Below are 26,860 nucleotides of genomic sequence, written 5' to 3' on the forward strand. Positions count from 1 at the left end.
CAGGCAGAGCATTCCATAATTTAGGAGCCACAGCTGTGAATGCTCGATCACGCGGGTCTTGAAGTGGGTGCGTGGGACAGACAGTACATTTTGCCTGTGAGGCCTGAGTGACTGTGTGCTGTTTAACAAATATATTTCGAATTTCTGAAAGGTTTTTATATTAATTGACATTTCACTATGACAGAGTGGACATGTTAATTTTTGACAACTTCCAACTACACACATAATATGATTACAATTTCGAAATATAAGTTTAAAAACTTACTTTGCAACTAGCCAATGTCTCAGCCTCCATTGAGGAAAGACACAATGGTGGTAGTGATGTCAATGAAAACATCAGAGGGTTTTTTATGGGGCAGTTACACCTTAATGACAGGGTGGACAGCAAAGGTCAGGGACATATGAAAAATATATATGAATCAATATTATTATGAAAATAGAATATACATGATCAAAATGACTTGTTTTATCAAATAACTCGTTGTGGACAATAAAACCATATACTTTTTTTTTTAAATGTAGTATCATTTAAGCACTTATTACACACACTGTAGTTAGCAGAGTAGTGTGTGGGACATGCCAAAATCACATACATCCAATGAAAAAATAAGGTATAAAATGAAGGAAACACATTTCAAGAGACTTATCCTTGCACTGATATGTGTGTAAATGTTTGGCCTTGTATAATAAGACCTCAGAGTTTCATTATTCTGTGTGAATTCAGTGATTCTGATGGGGACACCAACGTTACTTTATAGTGATATTGACCCAGCTATGTACAAATGACAATAAAAGCCTTGAATCTTGAAACTCACATGATCTTTCTCCAGTCCACACAGAAGGAAAATCTGTGGGTCTATGCCAAGTACCTGTATGATGCAATGGGACAGCGGATCAGACTCATGGAGCTGGGGACCTATGAGAATAAGACGTTCAGCTACGACGTTCTCCTGCTCTACAGAGAGGTGACCAACGCTATGACATAAACATCAGTATTCATTTAACGGTTCAGAAGTACAAGGAACATTGATTTAACATTTGAACAAACTCTGGAGTTGGACGTCATTAAAGGCATTTGCTCTTCAGAGCTTTCTAATGGAAGTAGGAGTTTTATGTGCACCTTGCCAATGATTAACATGAGGCATCAGCAAGACTATAATCTTTAGTGTTATGTTTTAGAGTTCACAATTACTGCTTATACCTGTCTATGACAACATTCATCCTGGTGAAGAAGTAAAGTAGACATGTGAATTTTACAGATTTTAGTGCTTTTAAAGGCTAGTCACGAGACAGTTGCAGATGTTAGAGTAATTTTATCAACTTGTACAGTAAGCATGCAGTGCTTTCTGAATGCATAAACACACATTTAGCCATTTCTGTGATTTAAAAAAAAAAAAAACTTATGCAAAACAACATAGATTACACAACACAGATTCACAAGTGCTACAGTAATAATAATAATAATAATAATAATAATAATAAAGCTTTATTTGTATAGTACTTCATAAACCAGGTGCAGCTCAAGTGCTTTAACAATATGGCACACATTACAAATGAAAACAGAACAAGGAACTCACGGTAAGACCTCTTTGGAAACATGCAGCATATGACATACAGTTTAACAGTTTAAGAGACACAAGGAGGTAAAAAGTATGATAATACAAATAAATAACTAATGATCCGTCCCAGAAAGCAAAATGAATAGATACAATAAAATCTAAAAACCTATAGAATAAATCAAACTAAATAAAACTAGTAACCATAAGACTAAAGTAAAGGTATTAAAGTACCCGGTCCATCACCAGGAATGAATAATGTTGGTATTTAAATGATTGTATTATGCATAGATGTTAGTCAGGTTTAAAAGTCATTACCCTACAACTCTCCTCCTCAGGCTACCATGTATGAGATTCACAGGCACAACCGCACATGCAACAAAAGGCCTCTGAAGGGAGACTTCCAACCCATGGTTATCCCAAAAGATGCGTCTCTGTTGGGCCAGGTTATTTTAGGCAGCTCTTCCGGACCTGGAGAAGGACTCCTGGTCAACACTTGGACGGGGGATCTCCCCGAGAAAGCAGGTAGGACAGCACATTATAGTTTGTGCTGCATTGACTGCCTTAGATTTTATTTACACATGCCTTTTCTTCTCCAAACTTCACAGGGAAGTTCATGAGCACAGTGACTGAATTTGGTTGCATTCCTGTCACTACTGTGTTCCACACCGACCAGTTTGGATGGGTGTTGTTTAGGTAAGTACACTGTTAAAATCTCCATATAGCAGAAAGGATAGTTTGATGATGGTGAAAGGCCTAGCAGGGACTTTTATAAAATGTTAATTGTTTTGCTTCCCACCAAGTGTCTCTTTCTTTCTGTTTGTTTCCTAGCTACTTTGACAATGTCATTGGGATTTTGGACCCCCAAGAGCTTAACCCTCCAGCCTACTGCCAGCACGCGGAGATGAAGGCTGGTGATGAAGAGCCAGTGGACTTCTTCAGCTTGTTCAATAATAAGCACTGAGGGACACCTTTAACATACCATTTCAAATGAAACAAATAGATCATAGCCTTTTACTCCTGGAAAAAATGTCAACAAAATGATGCAACCTAGACGGATTTTTGAAAACTTTTTTCTTTTACAATGTTCTGTCTTGAACTTAAGGCTGGAATTATGAATGTTTTCTGAAGTAAAATTGCCATGTCACTTAATCTTGTGATTTCTATCAATAAAGATATATGTATAAAAAGCACATTTCGACTGACCTATCTGTTTAATTACAACCTGCTGGCTAATACTGGCTCATTTACAGCAATGTGGATTAATGTGCACTGTCCTTTAAATAAATAAACAAACAAACGTATCATACAGCATTATAATGGGCAAAAGTGGTGCATGGCAAAATGTCAAGCGTTTACAGAATCTACATCTTTCATAATACATGTCCAAGTGTCTAGTGAAAACAGGAAACTGTATAAACATGACTATATCATTTCAGAAATAAACATCCGTGCAAAACACGTTCATTTTAGATACTAGAAAATCTGGAGTATTGAACCCAAATAGTCCCCTGGATGTCCTATTTTAAAGGTTTACATAAAAAATGTGCTACTACAATAAAAGATAGCAACTATTGGGAGAAATAAATGAGATGTCATGATTAAACATCTCAGGCTATAAACCTCGTGCCAGCTGGGTCACGGGGATGCTGCACATTAATAACATTAAAACAAATATATTCTGAGAGCAGGTGTGTGAGCTTCTCAGGACTGTTAGAAAACCTGGCAGTGGATGCAGACTGGGAGCCTCCCCTGTGTGTTTATAAGGAAGTGAACTCAGTTGCAGCAGCATATCTGGATCTGTGTGCAGAGGAAAGTGTTTCTGCCATCGGACAGCATGAGAGCCTTCATCCTGCTGGTGTTCCTGTCAGCGAGCTGCCTGGCTCAGAGACCCAAACCATGCAGTAAGTAGAACAAAAAGATGTGACTTTGTTATCTAGTTTACCTGTGCGATGATAACGATCAGTTATGTGCTGATCTGTTTTTGCTTTATGAAGAAATATTTGCAAGCTTTGACGTATATGATCCATTTGTAATAAAAACATTTATTTTATTCTAACAGAATCCCCACGACTGCTGACTGGAACTGTGTCAGTGGTAAGTGTGTATCTCCTTTCACAATAGTGAAAAGCAAAAAATATTGGATTACTTTCATTCAAAAAAGATCCAATTTGCTTTAATAATACATTTGTATCCTTTTCCAAGGCTACCCAAAAAGAGAATCTGATGGCCTATGCCAAGTACACCTATGACGCACTGGGACAGCGAATCCGCCTCAGAGAGTTTGGAAGTTATGACAATAAGAGCTTCCACTTCGATGTACTTCTACTCTTCCAAAAGGTAATGACAATAACATTTATGTCTTCATTCAGAGATTCCGTGTGCAACACATATTCATCTTTACTGCTAATCTCTCCTCCAGGGTGTCATGTACAAGATAGATAAGAAGAACAAAACATGCTGCAAGAAGCCACTGAAGGCAGACTTTCACCCACTGGCCATCCCAGAGGACGCTAACCTGCTAGGACAGGTGGTGCTGGGCAGCTCCTCTGGACCAGGGCAGGGGGTCCTGGTCAACTCATGGGAAGGAGAGCTGCAGATGAAGAATAGAACAGGTAGATTTAGAGGAAGTTAACAGAGAGGAAGTTAGACAGATATGCGACGTGTGTAGCACATGACTTTCTGTGATTCTTCTGTCGATGCTTACAAAACCTGCTGGTCTGGTTTTGCTGCCTCAGCTAACTTATGATCTTCTTTTGTTTCTGCAGCAAAGTACATTAGCACCGTCACAGAGTTTGGATGCGTCCCTATCACCACCATGTTTCACACCAGCAAAAGTGGATGGATGGTGACCAGGTCAGTGAGTGCACAGACAACTCACACATTTCAAAAGTTATTTGAAAGAATACAATACAAGACTTTATCAACCATTGGCAAATGTGCTTGGACTTGACAAACACAGGTTTTAAAATTGTAATGGACAAGTTTCATTTCTGTGTGTCAGTGCTATAACTGTTGTTTTAAAGGTCACCTATTATGCAAAATCCACTTTTTCAAGTAATTAATTATACATAAATATGCGTCCCCTCTGTGTAAAGAGATTCTGAAAGTTTCAGGAAAAAAGACTTTGCTCACTTTTTGTCCTGATCTATATAAAATCCTGTCTGAAAATGAGCTGATCAGATTTTGTCCACTTTATGATGTCATAACGATTTTTTTGGCTTGTGTAACCATTAGCCAATCAGCAACCAAGGTTTTAAGATCATACGACATATACGCTTATTCTCTTTCTTGCAGCGTGCGATGATTATTTAGACAACTACATCTTCTGTAAAATATAAAGCTCAATCCAGGAGAGGGTTTGCTTAGTTTAGCTTAACGACTGCTAAAAATTAAATGTTGTGGTTTTTATTTTTGCATCTTCTTTGATTTCAGTACATTATTGTAGCATCCATTGTTATGTTTGCTAGTTCGGGATTTTCATATTTTGTTTAACCTTCAGCTTCTTCAACAACGTCATTGGATTAGTGGAGCCTCAAGAACTCAACCCTCCACGTTTCTGTAAGGACGCCCAGCTGGAGGAAGAGGAGGATGAGGATCCAGCGACCTTCTTCAGCTTGTTTTAAAACAGACTATGTTTTAGATATGTGATGCACTTTGATGATGAATACTCTAATATGACTCTTTGCACTCTATTGTTTTTTACTTGAGTAGCAGTCATTGGTGTGGTATATCTTTGGGTAGAATTCATGACGCAATTAATTACATTTGAATCAATACAATTATTGTTAGTTTTATGTGTGTATAACCATTAGATTGAATGTAAGAAGTGAAAAAACCCACAAAAACAGTTGAAGTAAATGATAGGCTACAGTTAAAAAGTCACTTGCGATGTAACAGTAATAGAAAATCAGAAATCAAATCATTCAGATTGTTTTTGTTTTTTTTGCTTGCTTTTGAAATCTGTTTATTAAGGTATGTTCTACTTTGATTTACATGAAACCAGTGAAGGTATGGCACAGCAGTGCAAAAGGCTAACATGCACATGATGCTAATGCTCAGCTGGGGGGCGTGTGGCGCAGTGGATAGAGCGTTGGTGTTCGGATCAGGGGAGCACAAGTTCAAACCCCACTGCAGTCAGCATGTCGTTGTGTCCCTGGGCGAGACACTTCACCCCAGATTGTTCCTGTGGGGATTGCCCACAGTATGTAAGTCGCTTTGGATAAAAGCATCTAACAAGAAACATGTAATGTAATGGTATGTTTCCCATGTTCACCATCTTAGTTAGTGTTTCTTAATTAGCACTGAATATAATAGCTGAGGCTGGTGGGAATGTTATTAACACTGCATGTATTTGGTCATAAACCGTACTACTCAAACAGAGATGTTGACCTACTGTATGTCAGCACATCCGCACTTGTGCAAATTAAAGATGAAAATGTTTGTGATGATCTTTATACTTAAAAAGAAGTAAATTACATACTCATTTACTCTTTACTTTAAGTCTTAACTGTCACAAACCGGCTCAGGAAATGCTACTAAAGAGAGGAGACATGTCAGGTTAGCGATGCATTTATTAAATCCCAACAATCATCAAGACACCACCACAGGAAACAAGACAATATATTATACAGTACATATAAGGGTGTAATGTGTGTGCCAGTGTAGCGGGCAAGTGACGAACCAAACTGGGCCTGGGTGGCTCCTGGAACACCTTTGGGACCCTCCCTGACAACAGCAGACAAACAGAGCAGAGAGGGAGGGGTCATAACATAACCTAGACTTGATTTTTCATAATGGATACTATATATTCATACATACACAAGAGGGCAGTGTTGCACTTTAATCCCCACATGAGATGTGCATTTGGAATTTGTATTATTTCATGTTTTAATCAGGTCAAAATGTATTCAAATATTAAAACACAAAATAAATGCTGAGGTTGATTTTCTGAGGGTGTTTATGTCAATAATAGAAAAAAAGAACTAGCTAAATAAAATATCATAAAATACAAAGTTTTGTGCCATGTAAAATGTTAATTTGTCTCTTGAAATATAAAAAAAAAGTAATAGTATTGTATGCATTTAATGAAAAGGAAAAAAAGGTAATGACAGTAAAACGTCTTAGTATAATAATATATATAAATATTTTTAAAAAACATATAGTATGTCAAAAATATGCAAAACATTGGCATAAATAATATGTGAAAAATAGGAAAAAACTATGCAAAATATGCACCAAGAAAAGGCATAGTAGTACAATATGTCAAAAATATGAGAAAAGGCAGAGTATACTATAGTATGTCGAAAATATGAAATAAATATATAGTATAGTATGTCGAAAATATGAAATAAATATATAGTATAGTATGTCGAAAATATGAAATAAATATATAGTATAGTATGTCGAAAATATGCAAAAACAACTCAGTAGCCTATAGTAGGTCGAAATTATAAAAAACGGCATAGTACAGTATGTCGAAGATATGCTAAAATAACAAAGCATAATATGCTATGTTATTTTAGCATATTGCAACATACCATACATACAAAAATGTGAAAAAATAACATAGTAAAGTATGTCGAAAAAGAAAAAGAAAAGACATAGTATGTCGTATGTCGTAAATATGCAGAAGAAACACCATAAGTTATATATATCGACATATAAATCGTTTTTTTGATATTTTTAACAAACTATTCTTCATCATTTTTGGATACCTTTGACAATCAGACCACAACATTTTTGTTGACATAATACTATGACATTTTTTCAGGTTCTTCGGCATTCTATACCAAGCTTTTTGTATACAGTATACAATGTGAGACATCATGAAGATGAACATAATGTTTATAACAAAACTTTTCATTAAAAAAGTAGGCCATAAAGCCAATAAGTTGAAGTATAGTATATTGCTTTTTTTAATGCCAAAAACTACGTCTTTTTAAAAATCTAAAGAAAATCATTGTATCGTACTGCATCAAAATGTCACAAAGTTAATTGCATAATATGCCAAGATTCATAAGAATGCCGTAAGAAGACATATATGACATAAAAAAAATGAATGAATTAAATAGGCATAGTAGTACAGTATGCTATGAAATAAACAAATGCAAAAGTCATGCAATAAGAATCATTTTATTGTACGCCATGAACATGTCAAAAATGTCATAGCAAAGTCAAAGTACTGAGCACCATGAAAAGGTTATACAAAAAATTATACTATACAAGAGATGGAAGAGTGAGGACTGCCAAATCTCAGTACATTAACTCTTAAAGTGCATATGGTCAGCCTCATAACTGAACTGTCTGTGTTAGCGTGTTTGAGAATATTATACATGGATGTATTTGGCGTAAATGTATTTGTAACCCGCCGTGACGAATAAAAACATTTAAACAATGAGGTACGAAGAATAAAACAAACATCCCTTCTTTGAAAATTGTTTTTAATAGCTTCCTTATACAACATGATGAACCTCCATGTATTTATTGTAATGTTTAAAGCTGCTATACAATAGGACAAGGAGTCACCTGGTAGCAGTAGTAAGTCATTCCCCTGAGCTCCCCCACCTCCTGCACACTAACATCTGATGACATCACCCCCGCCTCCTGGGCCTCAGTCTCCAGCCACAGGAGCCTGGCATCAGGGTCTTCATCGGAGAACTGGAGCAGCGACCCTGAGCTACGCAACACCTTCAAACACTGCTTCAGCACCAGACCAGCCTTCCCTTTGCCCTCCTTGGACCTCAGCAAGGCGTCTGTGGTGCCCTTATCCACTATAAGGTCCACACTTCTACAGACATAGCGTGTCTGAAGCTCCATGCAGTCCAGCTCTACAAACTCAAGCTGAGAGGAAGCATTGTGAGGTTGGATGGTATTGGCTTGGATGTGTTCCAGCATCTGTCTCACAGCTATGGGAGAGATGTCCGCACACGTGACCCGTACCGGGAGATGGGAGTGTCTGTAAATACAGGGCCCTATAGCAGAAGTGCCACAGCCCATATCCAGGACGTGGAGCAGAGCGTCTCCGTGGGACTTGGTCTGCAAGGATGGCATGATGAAGTCCCGGATGGCATCGAATCCGAAGAACCACTCAAAGTTTTTGAAGGTGGTTGTCCTGTTTCTGTTCTCAGCATAGAAGCGGTCCCAGGTTGCTTTCTTATCCATGTTTTCAATGAGATCAGCTAAGGAGAAACACAGATGAGATTATACCATGAGAGTAAGTAAGTGAACATTAGCATTTAGAACTAACCTTAGTAACAAATACGTTAATTAAATGTGTCCTCACTGCTTGTAAGAAAATGTTTTAAGTACGTATAAGTGCAAAAGTATTATGAAGTACAAAAGAAGAAAAAGAGGAGAAAGAAGCTCTTGAACGAGTCAAAGGAGCATTATTTCACAATATTAAATTAACACAACTTATGAATTAAGAGAAGAATCGTCAAATAATCTTGATCACTGATACTGGTGCCCCTCTTTTGACACTTACAGTTAACAGTCAGCAGATGGCACTCTCACACAATGGATACACCTGAGAAACTATCATTCTATGCAGCCTCATTGAGTAACACAACACATAACATGTTATTATCTACATAAGCAAGTAAATTGTCTCATGTCATCTACCTACCCAATATGACACCACCCAAGTCCATTTGAGAATGTTAAAGGTATTGTCAAACACCTTATGTCTGTCCTTAAGTCCTGCACTCAGTCCCTTATATCAAACCCACAGTCAGACTAAATTAAGGGACCAGCCTAAAACGATTGCAACAAGATTTCCAAAAGGCTCCACAACCTGATGTGGCATAGTGCCCTGCAAGTACTCTATTTTCCCTGAAGGATTACACAAAAGGGATAAGACAGACGTATGGCGTCTCTGAATCTGGTGGAGATTGTTTTTCTGTCAACACAGAAGAGGTGATCCAAGTGTTGGACGTGGAGATTCAGCCTTAGACACAGGATCGTAGCTGATTCTTGATGTTTGAGGAGGCGTGATATAGCAAACATGAGCATATGGCAAAACATGGAAGTCCTGTGAAGTTTTTGATTTCAGGAATTAGCATCTTGCAGAAACTTTTCACCCAGCTTCCTCTTTTCTAGCTCCAACCTCAGACTAGTGTTTTCTTCCTGCAGGCGGTTGATTTCCTCTTGCCGAACCTTACAAAAGTCACATTCAGTCTTTTGATTCCTCTACTGTGGGTGGTAGCTTCGTCTTCTCTCTGTGGACTCTTGTGTCAAAACGTCCACATGTTGATACCTTGACTTCTGAGTGCCCCAGCAGTACAGATGGAGCCCAGTCTGGTTTTGTCTCCTTCATTTCATATTATTACATGTCATTTGTTAGACGCTTGTATCCAAAGCGACTTACATACATTCAGTACTGTGGACAATCCGCACAGGAGCAATTTGGGATGAAGTGTCTTGCCCAGGGACACACCGACATGCTGACTCGAACTTGCTGTCCCCTGATTCAAAGTCCAGCACTCTACCCACTGATCCACAGCCGCCTATCATATGCTGGTGTTCCTGAAAAACATCAAGGATTCATACTGTCAGCAGGGTGAAAATTAACTTTCTGGAAAAAAAAAGTTGTGACTGTTTCTGTGTAAGGTTGCTGTCGCTGGATAATGTTTGTTAGCTTGGTAACGTTACATTAGGTTTGCTTCCTAGAAATAGGATGAATGGAATTTAACACGCAAACAGCATCAAGTGAAATTGGTATTGCATTATCAGTGGTGTAGAGTAACAAAGTACATTTACTCAAGTAAGTAACCTAAGTACAATTTTAAGCGACTTGTATTTTTACTTGAGTATTTCAATTTTTTGCAGATTTGTACTTTCACCCCACTACAATTCAGAGTTTACTTTTACACCACTACATTTTATAATATCTTTAGTTACTTAGCACGTTTGGATTGTTAATCAGAATACCTTTATTAGTACCACAGAGGGGACATTTGCATCATTACAGCAGGAAAGAGCCACAGACAGCTTAATGTTACATATGTTAAAAAATAAAAGTTACTAAGTTATGATATAATAAAAAATATAATAAAAAAATATAAGTACAAAAAAAAATACTTTTCAAAATACAAATCCTGTAACAGTTCTTAGGATTTAGCAGCCAGGTATATATTACACAGTTCCCTAAATGTGACTTTAGTTACACCTGGAGTAAAATTAACAAGATAGCCTGCAGTATAAAAAGTAATTCTAATTAACTCGACCTCCACCAGCTTTGACAATTTTACATTTTGTACTTTATAAGTATATTTTGCTGCTCATACTTGTGTACTTTTACTTGAGTAACATTTTTGATTGCAGGACTTTTAATTGTATTCTTACACTCTGGTACTCCTACAATTACTTAAGATCAGTGTACTTCTTCCTCCTCTGATCATGATAAACTCACCTGTATGGAAATGCAGAGAGCAGATCTTGGCCGACATGGGTATGTTGCGGTATGTTGTCAAAGGTGAGGTCTCTCTTTCTCACAGCTGCCACCCATGCCATCTGGCGTCTCTTGGTGATGTTGGCTACATGGTCTCCCTCGTAGAGTTTCCATGTGGGAAACGAATACAACCTGATCCATCTTCTCTTGTTGTCGTTTGTCGTGGGGTCGGCTCTTACAGCCAAGGACACAACAACGCCCACTGACCATCATTTAAAAAAGTGTTGAGTGAAAACATATGCTACTCTGCTAGCTGTAGGTTGCGTTCGCCTCCGAAGATGGCCAAGTTGCCGTGGGTGACGTCACATTCCCTCGACTCTTGAATTCATTTGTACACAAACCTGCAACTCAGTAAAACGTCCTAAATCAATAAAAAATGACCTCGTCCACTAACATACAACAGTTCTAACTCCCTGTACCAAGTTGTCTCCGACTCCTTGGCTAACGCTAACTAGCTTGTTGACTGCTAGTGACCCCATCATGTGTCTCTCATGTCACAACACCAATACAAAACATTTAAATCCATATGCACTTAAAATTAGTAATTAAACGTTGAACGCACTTGTAACAGAGTGATGCCGTATCCACGCTGCAGCTATCCTCCTTCCTGACATTGTCAGCGACTTTGCTCGCGGAAACATTTTCTGTCAGTCCTGCTTGGTCTTACTCTTCCCCAAGAGAAAGAGCTCTCACTCCGCCCATATTTGTTGTTACCAACAACCCACAAAAAGTAGTAGGAGACATCATCTGTTGATTTAGAGACGATATTTTACTAGGTTATGCAGCAATGACGCGACTGCGCATGTGACTGCGCATGTGTTGTAAACAAAGCACATATTTTTGATGATAAAAATAAGCAACTGTTTTCCTGTAGTAACTTCAGTAAACCCTTATTTATTGTATTTAAAGCATATTTTATTATATTTGTCCCATTGTTTTAAGCGTTATTATTCTAATGGTGCACTTTGAGTGCCTGCATGAATTAGGAAAATAGTCCTACTGCTTCAGCATAAATCTCTTTTACAGTTGGAGGTGTAAGTGACAGGATATTTACAATGTTTATTAATTCATTGTAATTGAACCCTGTGAGACCTACATAAACACATTATTGTATGAGTATGGGGGAGAGCTGATCTGTCAGGGGTAGAAGGCAAGTCAATAATTAGAAACTTAACTTGTATGAAACCTCTTCTTATTAAATTTATCCTGGGAAACCATGCATTATCTGAAACCCCAAGATCTCAAATGTCCGGTTGTAAAGTTTGATGATGCTTAATGATGCTTAATAGTGTACAGAAGTTATAATGTAAAGCAAGGTTAAGTATTGTTCAGATTTCTTAAGGTGAGAGAAAAAGTGATTATTTGATGATAATTTGTTGCAGCCCTTGTTCAACCTGACTTAGAAAAAAAGCACTGCACAAGAAATAATGACAATAAATAAGATTTAAATCCCTTTAATAAAACTCAATGAAACGCAGTGTAACAAAGGAAAATAATCCAACATAAAGCAAGTAGATAACATTTACAACCACAAAAGAAAAAAAAACCTGTACAACTATAAATGCCTGGAGTCACTTCTATTTTCCAAAGATTTTTTTTTTTTTATTAACCATTTTGTGATGACTGAGGAGAAACTTGGGAGTTTGGGGGCGAGAGGGGAACGGGAGGCATGTAATGTGACTTTATATTTAATTTTTTTCAAATACATGTGTGTAATCTCGTACACGTATGCTTCATCAATGCGGCTGCTGATGTTGTTTTTTTACCCAGACGATGAGATGGGCTGTGGCCAGGAGTGTTATTTGTACAAGATGTCGTAATGGCCGGGTCTATAGAGGAGGAAGATGCGTGGGTCACCTCCTTCAGGGAAGACGTGGTGATTGACTGTTCCTCCCTCTCCTCTATCCATGTACTCCACCAGAATGGAAATGTCCAGGGCCTGGGCTAAGGCGATGATGTGAATGTGGTCGCTTTCTTTAGACATGGGCTCTACCTCCTTTGAAAACAAGGAAAACGTTTAAATCAGGTATTAGTTTGTTTATTGTGAGTTTGTTTTTGCAGAACTGGAATGGATAGATTCAGAACATTTCTGACATCCTTAAAGATATAATCTTTCACTGTAAATATGTACATATTTTTATTTTGATCATTTCCTACTCATTTTCATCCATCGTGTGCAATGCCTTGTTTACAAGCTTCTGTAATGAAAATATTTCTTAAATTAAGGATCAATAAAGTAAATCGTATCTTATTCACCCAAGAATGGCTGACTTTTGTTGAAGCAAAAAAAGCATATTTCAATTTGTACATAAATGCCTTTAAGCCCATCTTTTCTATTAAAATGATCATTTAGAGACCCACATTTGCTTCTCATGAACTAGATGTTTTCTTTGGTGAAGTTCACTAAAGAAAGCATTTTCAAAACTAACCTGCTGACAGAACTCCTTGACAGAGCGTCCTCCTTCGATGAAATGCTGAAAGAATCCGTACTCTCTCTGCAGGTAGCCGGAGGTGAGCAGCCGCAGGTACACGACCAAATAGTCTGACACGTTCTGGTCGTTGAAGGAGTTCAGCACTTCCTGCAGGGTCGGCCGTTTCTCACACAGATCGATCAGGTCCATGAACTTTGAGAAAACACATTATTCATATCATTAGAGACATAATCCAACAAGATGATGGCTATAGTATACCTAATGCGAGATTCAAACATTTCACAATTTTGATCCGATAAAACGTTACTACTGTTCACTTCAATAAACAAAATAATAATATCATGCTTTCTACTACTTTATAATATAGGGGAAATATCTGCATCTTGGCTCAGCAGATAGAAATAAATAAGAAATGTCATTTTTCTTGAACAAGACACTCACAGTGTTGTGAAAGTCTTCAATGGTAAACTCAGTGAAGCCTTCATTAACCAGGTCCTGTTTACTTTTAGTTGCAACTGCTTTGAACCTGAAGAGACAAAAACATGTATTCAAAAACCTTGTGAAATGTGGGCCATCAATAATAGTGTTTGTTAGACCTTAAGTAGAATTGATAACAGGACAAACTGACCAAGAGCTACGCACTCAGAAAACAAAACACCTGACAGAGCAGACCATCATTTTTTGAGCAGAAAATCAGTTTTTGCTTCCGATGTCCTACGGGTGCTTCGCTTCCACTCTCTCTTTAGCTAAAGTAACGCTATCAAACACTACAACAAAAGTGTGACCAAAAGTGACTACAGCACAAACAGTAACCACTGTGACACTCACTTCTGAAGTTCCTTGCTGTCATCAAGCAGCGATTCGAGATGTGCGAAGCCAAAGGCTCTGTAGAAACAGTTCCCATCTGGTCGCGTCTTACGAATGCACGAGTATTTTTTATGTAGGTCCTGCAACAAAACAAAAAAAGAGTTTTACAAAAACTGTGCACAGACTATTTGAGTATGCAATAGACATACATTTTGGTTCGGTAGGTACAGTAACCTTTGACTTACCTTGATCTTGAGCTGATAAACTGTGTCCTCGTCAGCGTACTCCCTCTGCAGCACCGCCAGGTCCTGTCTGTCCGACACTAACGGGTTACTGTTGGCTATCTACAGACCAAACACACAAAATAGATCATTAAAAAAAACGTCCCTCATGGGTGCCTCTATTCTGATCAAAACAGTGAATACTAGAACATTAGTACATTTTAGGCATCAGTTGGGTTTTCTGAACACTTCTGAAAATGAATAGAATGTGAAACTTTCTGATCTGGATCTTCATTGAAAATGGATTTCTCACCTCCTGCTGAATTCTGTCCTGTTGAGCAATGATGGCCTCGTCGTATGCAAGGCAGTTCACTCCTCCTTTTAGAGAAGGGGACAGAATAATTAGGCGTTCAGAGTACAAACTCTAAAAAGGGAAATGATAGCCACCATGATGGCTGAAATTTAATCTAGTGATTGGCAATTGGATTTAAAAAATCTGTATCAAATCAGGGCCAGTGTTAATAATGGATATCATGATAGAAAATTGGTCAGGTTAAAATCTGAGGAGACATAGCTGTCAAGATCAGTGCTGCATATTGAATATGCCACAAATGCAATGCTAACAGCAGGATTTTTTAAGGATAGCATTGTTAGAGCTAATTAATTATTTAGCTAAACGAGGCTAGATGTCTACAAAAATGAACTTGCTAAGCGAATAGCTAAACAATTGCTGCAAGGAGTTTCAACAAACACAATGTAAAGATACCCTGCCGTTTACAAAGTCATTAAAACTAGCTGCACCTTCAGCAGCTTTGATAACACTTTAATGCATCATTAATTATAATCAAAACACATCCTATATTATTCTGAAGTGGGGCAATCTGCATAATGAGTACTTTTATTTTTTTTGTACTTTAAGTACATGTTGATGCTAATACTTTTGTACTTTTCTTAAGTAACATTTTGAATGCAGGACTTTTACTTTGACAGAGTATTCCTATACTTTTGTACTTCTACTTTTAGATCCGAGTACTTCTCCCCCCATGCTGGTTAGTGAAATCAACATTGCACTGACGTAAATAAAAACAATAATCAAATGGATATGTACTTAAAAGCTATACATCTATATTGTCTCTCCCTATTTGTATGACATGTCGTCACCACAGAGGATTCAGCCATAGTCAGCAGTTAACATGAAACCACTTCAAATGAGAACATCAGCTAACGTCAGTCAGCTCAACATGGCTAGCTCGACCCGAGCGAAAACAAAACAAATTCAAGTCACGACAAAAACGGTTGTTCTAGCTACTAAAAACGGGATGTCCTGTCTTCTAATGTTGAGCATACATTTTCAACATTTCCCCAAGTCAAAAATGGTGGGACTGCCACTTATTGCTGCCATGACAGTAACTAAACAAGCGTTTTCTCTTTGTGTAGCAATGGTAGCTAGCTAACATTAGCCAACTAGCTGTGGCCTCATCGCTCCATGCCAGCCCCCGGCCCCGCGGAGAGGACAGCGGCTGAAACGTCGAGGGGACACTCGTATCGGTTCGGGCTTCATTTGCAAGAGAAATGGCCACACTGTTAGTTGAATATTTTGTGTTGCAACTGTTTCACTCACCCCCCACCTCTGGCTGTGATGATTCCTGCTGCTCCTCCGCCATCTTAGCTATCGAGATCTATTTCCTCCTTCTGCATGACTTCATTCATTACTCACTTCCGGTCCAGTCTTGTTTGTTTATTTTCTGTTAGTTTTATTTGATTGGTTGATTGAATTTTTTTTATTCGGTGCTATTAGACCTTTTCTTGCCAAAACTGCCGATATTAAACCAAACTATCAGCAGTTTTGTTTGCTAATAACCTAATTTTTAAACTTAACTAGTTGGCTACTTATTTACTTGTGGCCTAGTTGTCCCCATAACTAATGAGCCATGTCATGATAGGCAACACAATATCATAAAAAAAGAAAAAAAAAGATATTTGGGGTGATTTCAAGGATATTCAACCCAAATACAATTTTAAATTGCTTTTTTGAACATGCAAAAGTGAATGTTACGTAAATAATGGGATGTCAGTAAATGCTTTAAAACACAACAATCAGTTGTAGTATAGTTGTTGCAATTTTTGACTATGAATAATGCTATTTAATTATTGTATAAATAAAATAACTATAATATTAATGTAAAACAATACATATTTTAAGAATACTATGTTCATTGAGACAAAAGGTAAGTTAAGCAGTGACATTTAAAGTATGTTGCAAACATCCCTGATGTTTGTTACAACTGTCCCCGGGTTGGGGTCAAGAAAACATCTAAATTGAATTCCTTTCTGATGTATATTGTGAACAATCTGTGTTCATATATGTTCATATTCAATTGGTATGAGTGATTAAAACAGATGTTTAAGTTTAATATATACACTTTTAGTTGGTCAAGTCCGAATAGTCTCTGATTAACTGAGATACATCCAAAAAAGGGCTGCGACTGTTCCCATTCTTCCCTGTTTTACATTATTTTATTGTGATGCAACTAAAGCAAAACCTGGATGAGTGTGTTAACTGTATTTTCATTTTTATTTATTTTTAATTGCTCAATCTGTTTTAGTAATGGTTGAATTGGAAAAACTAAAAATATACATTATAGGAACTATGTTATGTTCAAAATCTAGTTTTAATTCTTTTTTTAGTTGATGTTATATGCCATGTTGCTCTTTTCTTTAATTAATTAGCAGCACACACATCACACCAAGCATCACATGACAATGAGGGAATAGATAGACTGTGCATCATGAGTTGGAAACCTGTGAAATGCTCATTTAGTCCTTTGCAGTTAAATCCCAAACTAAATCCAATTTCCCCCCAAAACTAGAATAAATATCAGTTTAAATGTATATGATCCAAACAATTTTTTTACCATCAACATCATACAAAAAATGCGCATTTATTTCAACCCCTCAAAACAATCTGATACCCAAACATAGCCCTTAAAATAAACAAATGTCCAGGCAATTGACCAGGAAGATCATTTCTCATAATCACAGTGCAATGCAGAGTCTTTTCATAGTTCTGTAGTTTAGCAGTAGGCTCATTTAGCTTCCTGCACTTCCCAGCAGTACACATCAGGGGGCAATGTTTACTACAAATACAGCCTACATTCACACATAACACCATTCATTTGCTTTAACCTATATTAGGTGTGAGCAAATAATATATGGCACATTGTTTTTGTAACAAACGATCTCAAATTCTTAAGGTAAAATAAACTAAACATAACAATGTAATACATATACGTGACGAAACAAATAATACTTCATATTTGCCAATTAAACAAATAGATTTTTCTATATTTTCCCTTTGGCACATTTCTTCCCATGTCAGGGTTGTAACAGAGCCCGATATTTACAAAATGTATCTACTATTGCTCATCTAGAGTTAAGTAAGGCAGGCTTGGTTTTGCCAAAATATTAAAAAGCTGTACCGTTTCATCTCAAGTTGTTCTTGCATGCAAGGCATTATCTGGAACGCCGAAGAAACCTTTCAAGGAACATATACAGTCCAAGGTTGTGGAACATGTTCTCCTCTATTAGTAACCACAAAAGCGCACTCGGTTGAAAAATTAAAAATGGATTTTACAAAAACATAGCAGCTGTTCCAGTTCTCAACTTGGATCAGGAGCAGGTTGTACTGGTTATTTATCGGCTATTTGTGTTTGCTTATTTACTGTACAGATGATTTAAAAAAAAATTAAAATTGTAACAGAATTTATTTGCATTTTTGTACAGATTTACAGGTCACCAAATCACCACATTAATAAGTCATGTTTTGACTTAATGACATCCAAGACAATTAGGAGGTATGCATGGTGCAGGTGTGGCAAAGAAGGAACAACCCCATGGTGTGGATCAGCTCCCAAACCGTGTTGTGTAAGGAAACTTAACGCAGGCACGGTTAGTGACACACTGAGAACCACTATGGCATCAACCACCCTACATACAGAAGTGTTGCAATCTTCTGATTTACCAACTTCCCCACGGCCTCCTCTACTTCTCTTGCATTTCCTTATTTATTTTTTCTACCGTACATGTCCTTGAGTTCTTTTAACATCCCCCTCAAAGGTATGTCAACTGCAATCACCTGTCCGTCATAGAGCACCAGATGCTGTATTGCGAAATGGGAACACAAAATATTGTCTGCGATTAAACGCTGTAGAAGCTTTACTGGAAATATTGCGACATAGTCTTTGTTTGTGCCAGGAACACACTTGTTGATCACCAAACATCAGGCAGAAATCCGATATGCCCAGTAGATGCTGCAAAGAATTCCTCTTAAGAGTTTATTGTATTGCACCATGCACAATAGAAGAAGCAGCATTGTAGTCAAAATGCAGATGTTTTTTCTCAGGATTGTTCCTTTGAATCTGTTCCAAGACCAGAGCTGACAAGTCTTGTAGTTCCACATGTTCATTCCCAGCTGCCTGCTAAACTATCTGGGCCTTGTGGATCAGGGAGGCATGGGGACTGATCCCAGTGGGCCTGGGTTTAGGTCTGATTGTGCCGTTAGTCTGCTGATAGAGAGCACTGTGGGCCTCAGACACCTGGGAGCTGTTTGTCTCGCTGTCTTGGTCATCGGGGTGCTCCTGACTGGCAGGACCTCCCAAACCTTCGTCCACTTCATCCTCATCATCTATCACCCGAGGGTAGTTGTAGTTCGGAGGAGGGTGCTGGTGGTTTTTGGAGACACTTCCTGGCCGTGAACCCCCGTCTGGTGGGATGATGGCGCTGCCGTTCAGCTGTCTCACAATCTCAGTGGACTGAAGGATTGGGAAGGCTGAAGGCGTGAGAGGAGGGTGGAATCGAGTTTCCTGCTGAAACAAACATACAAACTTCATCAGCATTAGGTAAGCATGCAGAGGCTAATAAGCTTGCTCAGATGCATTCCACAATTTGGTTAAATCGTGTTTTGACTTGCCCAGAAATACGCATACACAAAGACACACTTACTAAAGAAATACTGCTGTTTCTCACGTATGACTCCACTCTGAGTCGGTTCTCCTCGTCTCTATCCAGAATCCTTTCTCTTCCCCTCCGAGAGTTGTTGTTTAGTACTGGTCTGCCCAGGTAGTCGTACGCTCCCATTCCACTCCGTCCAATAGAGATAGTCGAGCGGCTGTCACGGCAGTGAGCCTGCTCCTGTCGGCACGGAAACACACGGTGATCAGTTTCACTCATTCACCCATTCATATTCTGCACCCTTTGTTTAAACTGTAGACAATTTTGTTCTAAAGATTGATTTGAAATAGTCATTCTGAGATTTATTTTTTCATTTCAAATTAATTAAAGCAATAATATGTTAGTTTGGTTTCTTGCATTTCTTGAAATATCATGTAACACTGTAATGGATCTCTAATTTCCAATTAATTTCCAAATAATGTCCGAGCTAGAAAAAAAAAAGTATTAATTGACTTTGGTTTGAATAAAAAATAAATGTTTTTAAAATAAAAAGCTACATAACACACAAGGGGACGGGTAATAACCAGGAAAGCATGCAATGGGACCTTTAACACATGGGTGTATAAGGCTTTTAATTACAGCTGCTATATAAAACTAAATAATTAACTGGAATAACTTTGTGCAGAACACCATGCGTGAGGTCAGCAGAATCACATGACATTAAAACGACATTAAAGGGTAGGTTTGACATTTTTGGAGATATGCTTCTTTGCTTGCCTCACTGTAGTGTACCTCAGTGTAGACATTTAAAAAGCCACCCATTAAACAAAAGGTCCCAATAAAGAGGAGCATTAAAGTAGCAGAAAGGTTTTTAAAGGGTTATCGTTATTATTATTATTATTATTATCCGAGATGCACTACATTCAGATTTGAAATGTAAAACGTAGACTGACCCCGAGGGAAGACAGGCTGGTCCTTAGGGTCGCCTCCACCCTCAGAGGGATGTTTTCCTCTGTCTGAAAGGAAACAGAGAGCTGGATTAGATGAGTGAAAAGTCTGTGCAACTAACATAAAACCTTTTCCAAACTTCCCTCACTTGTAGGTAGGGCAAGATGAGCGACAGACGAGATATTATCATTTGACTGACTGCATTATCATTCATCTCAGTATCAATTCTGAATGAGAATCCCTGCATAAATGATTACGTGAAACATATGGGACCAGCAATCCTGAATCAGGTTGTGCACACAAAGGATAACACCCAACATGATGCTGCAGTGCTCAGTGTATAAAGAATAATTCAGGAATAGTACCGCTCCTCTGGCATCTGTGCTGACAGAGTTCATCCTCCTGATAGAAGCAACCCTCGCCAGAGTGTTTATTTCCTCCCTGCAAGAAAAAAGGGAAAAAGAAGATATTTAAATGATTGAAGAAATAGACTGTGGATCATCCATATTTTAGACCATTTTCAGATTTTACAGCATATTATAACATCTTTGCTGTTATTTTCCACATCCTGCACACTCATGTATTACTTAATTTGACACATTTTGTTTATCTAATTCTAACTGTCAGTGCTAATATGATCAGTAGCCCTGAGTAACTCCACTCTTAGTTATTCTTATTGACGTAATCTTCCCTGAGGATATCATTAATGTATCATCTCATTTAATCTCATTTTAATTACAAAATCCCAACATACTTCTTCTGAGTCAGCTCCCTCTCCAGCTTCCTGTTCTTCCGTTTGTGATGACAAGTGACACAGATGATGACGATAAGCATCAGGATCAGCAGCCCCCCCGCCGCGCCCCCGATGAAGATCATTGGCATTTTCTCAAACAAGCTCAGCTCCTGGAGGGAGTCTGCAAAGGAGGTCAGGGGGGGGGGGATTAGATGGATGCGTACATGTATTCTCATTGTAAGTGTTGTAATTACTTTGTTGTCCTGTACCTCCCACAATAATCTCCACCTCCGCCTTCCCCACTCCTACGTCGTTCTTCGCCACACACTGGTAGGTGCCTTTATCTGACGAGCTAAGGGGTCGCCCAAAAACTAGTGTTCCATTAGGGTGGAGGATAACTCCCTCCGGTAACTCTCCCCCAACTCTGTAAAGAAAACAAAACAGAGTTATAGTGCATTTATATCAGCCCTTACTTTATTATCTTGGTCATGTGATGATCTGAGTTCCCTTTTTAAGAATTGCAACATTTCTTCAGAGATGGCAAAAGTAAACACATCCTTTACTCAAGTAGAAGTACAGATACTGGTGTTTAAAAATACTCTGTTAAAAGTAGAAGTATTGACTAAACTTCTTTACTCAAGTAAAAGTAAAGTGTTGGCTTTGAAATGTACTTAAGTAAAATGTAGCTACCAACTGTTTTATAGAGTAACTGGCCTCCCTTTATAGTAATAGAACAATAATGTTCCATGCTGAACAACGGCAAAATGACAACGTTTTCATTGGTCCCTCTTCTTTATAGAAGACCAGGAAATGATGGATACACGGATCGTGTTAAAATCAATAGGCACGCAATGACTCTAAATAATAATGATCTCGCCACCAAACACACATTAAAACTAAAGTAACCAGCCTGTTTGGAAAATGTGAGAAGTAGAAAGTACAGTTATTTATGTTCAAAATGTAAGAAGTAAAAGTAAAAAGTCGTCAGAAAAATAAGTAGTGGAGTAAAGTACTGACACATTACCTTGAGTCACACTGCCAGAAAAAATGTACTTAAGTACAGTAACGAAGTATTTGTACTGCACTACTTCCCACCTCTACATCTCTCACTATATTTCACAGAGTAGCTTTTATCGTTAGAGAACAAATACTAGGATGGGGTAGGGTGCTGAATACTGGATACAACCTCCCTATCTACTATCTAACTATTCAACAAAACAAAAAAGACATGACCCCTTTTTATACAATCACTCACACAGTCCCTCATAAAGTTAATGTTTGTTTATAGTTGGTCAGGTTACGGCCACAAAATCTGCTGTTTATTTCAAACTTACTGTGAAACCATTTTTTTCTTTTACATGTTAAGTTGCTTTTGTGTGATTATTCAGTTGCATAGATTATCAGAATCGACATTCATTTCCCTTAAATTGCTCTTTTTGTTTGTTTGACTTTGAGGTAAAATAAAGCCACGTAAGGCACTCTCTGAATCCTGATTTGTCCCTTTGGGGCTACTGTAGAAACATGGCAAGCAACATGGCCGACAGCGTGAAGAGGACCCACTTCCTATACAGTATGAAGATATGAAAGGGCCCATAAGGGAACCAAAACAGAAGGCATTTGGTTAATATACTCTAATAAAAAAGCATATCTACTATCCCATTTCTACCAATAGATCCCCGATAGCCGACACTGTAGACTTTTAATTGTTGGGAAATACAAAGGTATTTCCTGGCAGTGTGACTCAGGGCAGTGATGATGAGCGACTCCAGGGTGTTGCCTCGGTGTTGTTGTTTTGAGCGTATTTCATTTAATCCGTTTGAACAGACTTGACCTTTTTGTCTGCCTATTGCTGTGAACTTTAACAACATGTCAACATTGCCTCAGAAATACTGGGTGTATTCCAACTATAGGAACACATGCAGTGAAGCAAACCTGTTCACATTACACTCACCCTCACTACAAGCAGGAAATATCAACTGTGTGTTTTACATAACATCTGATAACATCTTGATCAAATCCACACATCCATCGTCTTCTTCTTCCTCCTCCTCTCACCCCAACCCCTGTGCTACCTGCTGCCCTATTTCACCTCTCTTGTTGGGGCCGATCATCCCTTTCCCTTTTCGTTTCATCCCCCCTTCCTCCCTCCTTCGTGTGAAACCATCTCATCTGTCTGCTCTCGGCACAAGCCGCAACAGGAAACTGTGACAGCAGCTATTACTTCACCTGCCGCCTTTTATTGACAAAGCCAACAGGTTTGCCCAGTGCTGCAGTCATCTGTGTGTGTGTGTGTGTGTGTGTGTGTGTGTGTGTGTGTGTGTGTGTGTGTGTGTGTGTGTGTGTGTGTGTGTGTGTGTGTGTGTGTGTGTGTGTGTGTGTGTGTGTGTGTGTGTGTGTGTGTGTGTGTGTGTGTGTGTGTGTGTGTGTGTGTGTGTGTGTGTGTGTGTGTGTGTGTGTGTGTGTGTGTGTGTGTTTGTGAGAAATGTGTGTGGAAGAGAGGTTTCCTTGTAACTAGAGATTCAGAGTGCTAACATGGCCCTGTGTATGTGTGTGTACATGCTCAATCAGGTGTGAGTCTAGTAGGCCTTACTAAAAAAAATAAACATTTTGAGGTGTGTTCCTGTGACTAACAATGAAAGGTAAGTTAAACATCACCTGGCACAAAATCACTTCAAACCACACCAAACTTGTTTACATAATATTCTTTAAATGTAAGATGTACCTATGCTCCATCTGTTGGTAAGGAATTTCTCCCTGGGGCAAAACTGTCACTTCTCATACTTCCATGAGAGACTTACAGTCATTTTGTGGCTCACACTTTTGAGCCAAACTCTATGCCACACCCTGAGAATATATTGATTCACTTCATGAAACGGCTTAAAGATGACACCAGGTGACTCAAGCAGAAGAAGTGAGAAATCTCAGTCAAACCCTCGTCTGAGTTTAAAACCACGCATGGACACAGGAAGTGACAACGCTGGGACTCTGATTAGGCCATGTGGAAAGGATGGTGAAGAAACAGGATTACATTGTATTTTACATGCAGTCTAATCCGCCAGTATCTGTATAGACAAATACATCTCATGGCTCGTTTATGAATCTGGCAAACTGCTCTTATCCTATTCTATCTGTCTTGTCCGTATCATATCAATAATTCAAATCAAAGTTTAGATATATTTTTATTAACAGACTAAACAAACCTATATCAAAATATCATTTCGACAATATAATTAAAAACATGGTCTTTTGTTATTTCTTTAAAATAATTATATAATGGGTTGTAGTGACATATTTACTTGTATGACACTTCTTATCTCTTTCCTGGTGTGTATTATTATTTCAGCCCCTGCACAGGACTTCGGTAAATCCTTAGCTTGAAAATATTATTTAAAATATTAGTTTTAAAACATATTTATCATAAAGTTTGTAGCTATTTCAAATTAGGCCTTTGATCAAAAAGGTTGACTAATTCACGGGAGAGCAAATTTGATTCTATGCTTTCTGCCCTATTGCTTCAACTAATATTGTTTACTTGTACCTTGATTTTAATATTACAATTATTTTTTAAAAATAGGTAATTTTAAAAGTTGAATTTGTTTCCCTGAGCCTATATTTACAGTGTATGTCAATGTTGCTTTATATGACGGGAGGCGTGTGGTGCAGTGTGTTGTGCATTGGTGTTGGGATCAGGTTCAAACCCCACTGCAGTCAGCATGTCATTGTGTCCCTAAGAAACTTCACCCCAAATTGCTCCTGTGGGGATTGCCCACAGTATTGAGTATGTAAGTCGTTTTGGATAAAAGCGTCTAACAAGTAACATGTAATGTAATGACTTGCTCTGTGAGAGAGTTAAGAAGAGCAGGCGAGATCATAAAAACATCCTGGTCACATGGAGGCATTTTGCTTTCACATTTGCCTGAGACATTTGTACAACTCACTGGGAAAATCATAGTGAAATAATTGGCATGAGTTATGGGAAAAGTAACAGTGACCAGACACATCAGACAGTTAGTCACACGACTTCCAGACAGCCAGAGGGAGGCAGGCCTTCTGTACCTGAGCCAGGTGAAGCTGTGTGGTTTGGGGTTTCCTCCGCTCACACACCTCAGGGCAGCATTCTCCAAACCCATCAACCAGTCTCCAGCGAAGCCAGACACCTCTGCATCTGGGGGATCTGAGAGGAGGAGGAGGAGGAGGAGGAGGAGGAGGAGGAGAACATAAATACACCAACAGAGACTCAATGAAAAGCAGATAAAGATACAAAATATACTCATAGGCAGAGATGGCAAAAGTAAACACATCCTTTAGTCAAGTAGAAGTACAGATACTCGTGTTTAAAAATACTCTGATAAAAGTTGAAGTACTGACCAAACTTCTTTACTCGAGTAAAAGTAAAGAAGTACTTTACTGGCTTCGAAATGTACTCAAGTAAAAAGTACCCATAACTACAAACTGTTTTATAGAGTAACTGGTAACTGGACCTCACTTTATATTAATAGAGCATTAAAGTTCTTCTATTTCAAATTGTAAAAATGTCATTGTTAGCTAATGAATGTTTCAACACTGAACAACCACCATTTAGAACACAAGCAAAGAAGAAGTGGGGACAGGGAAAAAACACCTAGGCTACTTTGTAGATAGTAGGGTGAATCTACCTCTTCCTTGGTAACAACACAAAAATTATTATGGTAATGTTTAAAAAGAAAGAAATGTAAGTAACGAGCCTGTTTTGAAAAATGTAAAAAGTATAAAGTACAGGTATTTCTGTAGAAAATGTAAGAAGTAAAAGTAGAAAGTCGTCAGAAAAATAAGTAGTGGAGTAAAGTACTGATACCAGAAAAATATACTTAAGTACAGTAACGAAGTATTTGTATTCCACTACTTCCCACCTCTGCTCATAGGGATTCAAATAATAGTGAGTGTTTTTAGAAGGGATTAAAAACATTTGAATGGTCAAGCTTCAAGCTGATGCAATTACAAAAGACTACTTCCAATGAATGCAACATTTCACAGGAAGCTAAAATAAAACGCAAAAGCCAAAGTTCAGTCATATCCTGTTACCAACCACAGAATAATCATGTCGTAGGGTACAAGAAGGAAAGAAGAACTACATTCTTTCAAAAAATAATATTTTTCACCTTGAACATCTTTGAGGAAAGGAAATGTGATAAGCTGAAGAAATGTGGGCACTGCAAATCAAACTAATAGAGAAATGTGGAGTGTAAAAGCTTTACAGTGCTTATCTATCTTCCGGATTAAAAAAGACATATACAACAGGAAGTTAAGCATTAAATGTCCCCAATGTCGAACTGTTTTTTTGTAGATGTTCTTTTAATGTTTTCCCCATGTGTGTGTTTAATGTCCCCCTATTATACCGTTTTCACATATATTAATAGGCTCAGATATATACAAAACATGTCTCTGAAGTTTTTGTGGCCCAAACACCAACAGATCATTGCAGCATCCCAAACCCCTCTGTTCAGCCCCCTGTTTCCAAAGTGCCTATCTCTTCGTTACTCTTAATAAATACAGGAGCCCTCCCACGCCCCTCTGAGAAGAATTTGTTAAAAGAAACCATGGTGCTCTAGAGTAGATTCCGGTGAATAAGTTGCTGCGGGGTTTAACCTGGCGGTGATTGGCTAATGTTACACAAGCCCAAAAAATCGTCAAACATCATAAATTGGCCAAAATCTGATCGCTCATTTCAGAGCAGGTTTTTATAGAAATAGAGGACAAAAAAAGAGAATCTTTTCCTGAAACTT

General features: G+C 38.2%; 5 protein-coding genes across 9 annotated transcripts; 2 read left to right on the forward strand and 3 right to left on the reverse strand.

The window, feature by feature from the left end:
* The first annotated feature begins 768 nt into the window (after positions 1 to 768).
* Positions 769 to 2,751, forward strand: LOC104945959 (ependymin-like). Its single transcript, XM_010771695.1, has 4 exons — positions 769 to 965; positions 1,895 to 2,081; positions 2,165 to 2,252; positions 2,388 to 2,751. Exons 1-4 carry the CDS (start codon positions 783 to 785, stop codon positions 2,518 to 2,520), a joined length of 591 nt encoding a protein of 196 aa, XP_010769997.1. The 5' UTR covers positions 769 to 782; the 3' UTR covers positions 2,521 to 2,751.
* A 581-nt stretch (positions 2,752 to 3,332) lies between these two features.
* LOC104945961 (ependymin-like) lies at positions 3,333 to 5,999 on the forward strand. The gene is made up of 6 exons (XM_010771700.1): positions 3,333 to 3,460; positions 3,619 to 3,653; positions 3,762 to 3,896; positions 3,979 to 4,171; positions 4,325 to 4,412; positions 5,059 to 5,999. Exons 1-6 carry the CDS (start codon positions 3,394 to 3,396, stop codon positions 5,180 to 5,182), a joined length of 642 nt encoding a protein of 213 aa, XP_010770002.1. The 5' UTR covers positions 3,333 to 3,393; the 3' UTR covers positions 5,183 to 5,999.
* cskmt (citrate synthase lysine methyltransferase) lies at positions 5,348 to 11,713 on the reverse strand. 4 transcript variants are annotated; one of them, XM_010771696.1, is made up of 5 exons: positions 11,570 to 11,713; positions 10,969 to 11,348; positions 9,929 to 10,082; positions 8,085 to 8,737; positions 5,348 to 6,284 (listed from the first exon to the last, which is right to left on the reverse strand). In XM_010771696.1, exons 3-5 carry the CDS (start codon positions 10,068 to 10,070, stop codon positions 6,183 to 6,185), a joined length of 897 nt encoding a protein of 298 aa, XP_010769998.1. In that variant the 5' UTR covers positions 10,071 to 10,082; positions 10,969 to 11,348; positions 11,570 to 11,713; the 3' UTR covers positions 5,348 to 6,182. The 4 variants fall into 4 exon arrangements, with proteins under 4 accessions (XP_010769998.1, XP_010769999.1, XP_010770000.1 ...); XM_010771697.1 differs by lacking the exon at positions 10,969 to 11,348; XM_010771698.1 differs by lacking the exons at positions 9,929 to 10,082; positions 10,969 to 11,348 and having other exon boundaries at positions 11,570 to 11,709.
* Positions 11,714 to 12,445: 732 nt separating this feature from the next.
* otub1b (OTU deubiquitinase, ubiquitin aldehyde binding 1b) lies at positions 12,446 to 16,196 on the reverse strand. Of its 2 annotated transcripts, none has more exons than XR_798395.1 (7): positions 16,096 to 16,139; positions 14,781 to 14,845; positions 14,492 to 14,590; positions 14,268 to 14,386; positions 13,881 to 13,965; positions 13,437 to 13,631; positions 12,446 to 13,003 (listed from the first exon to the last, which is right to left on the reverse strand). XR_798395.1 is itself a non-coding variant. In XM_010771702.1 (7 exons), exons 1-7 carry the CDS (start codon positions 16,129 to 16,131, stop codon positions 12,806 to 12,808), a joined length of 804 nt encoding a protein of 267 aa, XP_010770004.1. In that variant the 5' UTR covers positions 16,132 to 16,196; the 3' UTR covers positions 12,446 to 12,805. The 2 variants fall into 2 exon arrangements, 1 of the variants encoding a protein (XP_010770004.1); XM_010771702.1 differs by having other exon boundaries at positions 16,089 to 16,196.
* A 1,177-nt stretch (positions 16,197 to 17,373) lies between these two features.
* LOC104945965 (uncharacterized) lies at positions 17,374 to 25,541 on the reverse strand. The gene is made up of 8 exons (XM_010771705.1): positions 25,538 to 25,541; positions 25,155 to 25,272; positions 21,368 to 21,522; positions 21,120 to 21,279; positions 20,731 to 20,806; positions 20,371 to 20,433; positions 19,469 to 19,657; positions 17,374 to 19,332 (listed from the first exon to the last, which is right to left on the reverse strand). Exons 1-8 carry the CDS (start codon positions 25,539 to 25,541, stop codon positions 18,946 to 18,948), a joined length of 1,152 nt encoding a protein of 383 aa, XP_010770007.1. The 3' UTR covers positions 17,374 to 18,945.
* Between the last annotated feature and the right edge of the window lie 1,319 nt (positions 25,542 to 26,860).

Source organism: Notothenia coriiceps, unplaced genomic scaffold (genome assembly GCF_000735185.1).
Source record: "Notothenia coriiceps isolate Sejong01 unplaced genomic scaffold, NC01 NC01_scaffold00010352, whole genome shotgun sequence".
In the NCBI taxonomy this organism is placed as follows: domain Eukaryota; kingdom Metazoa; phylum Chordata; class Actinopteri; order Perciformes; family Nototheniidae; genus Notothenia; species Notothenia coriiceps.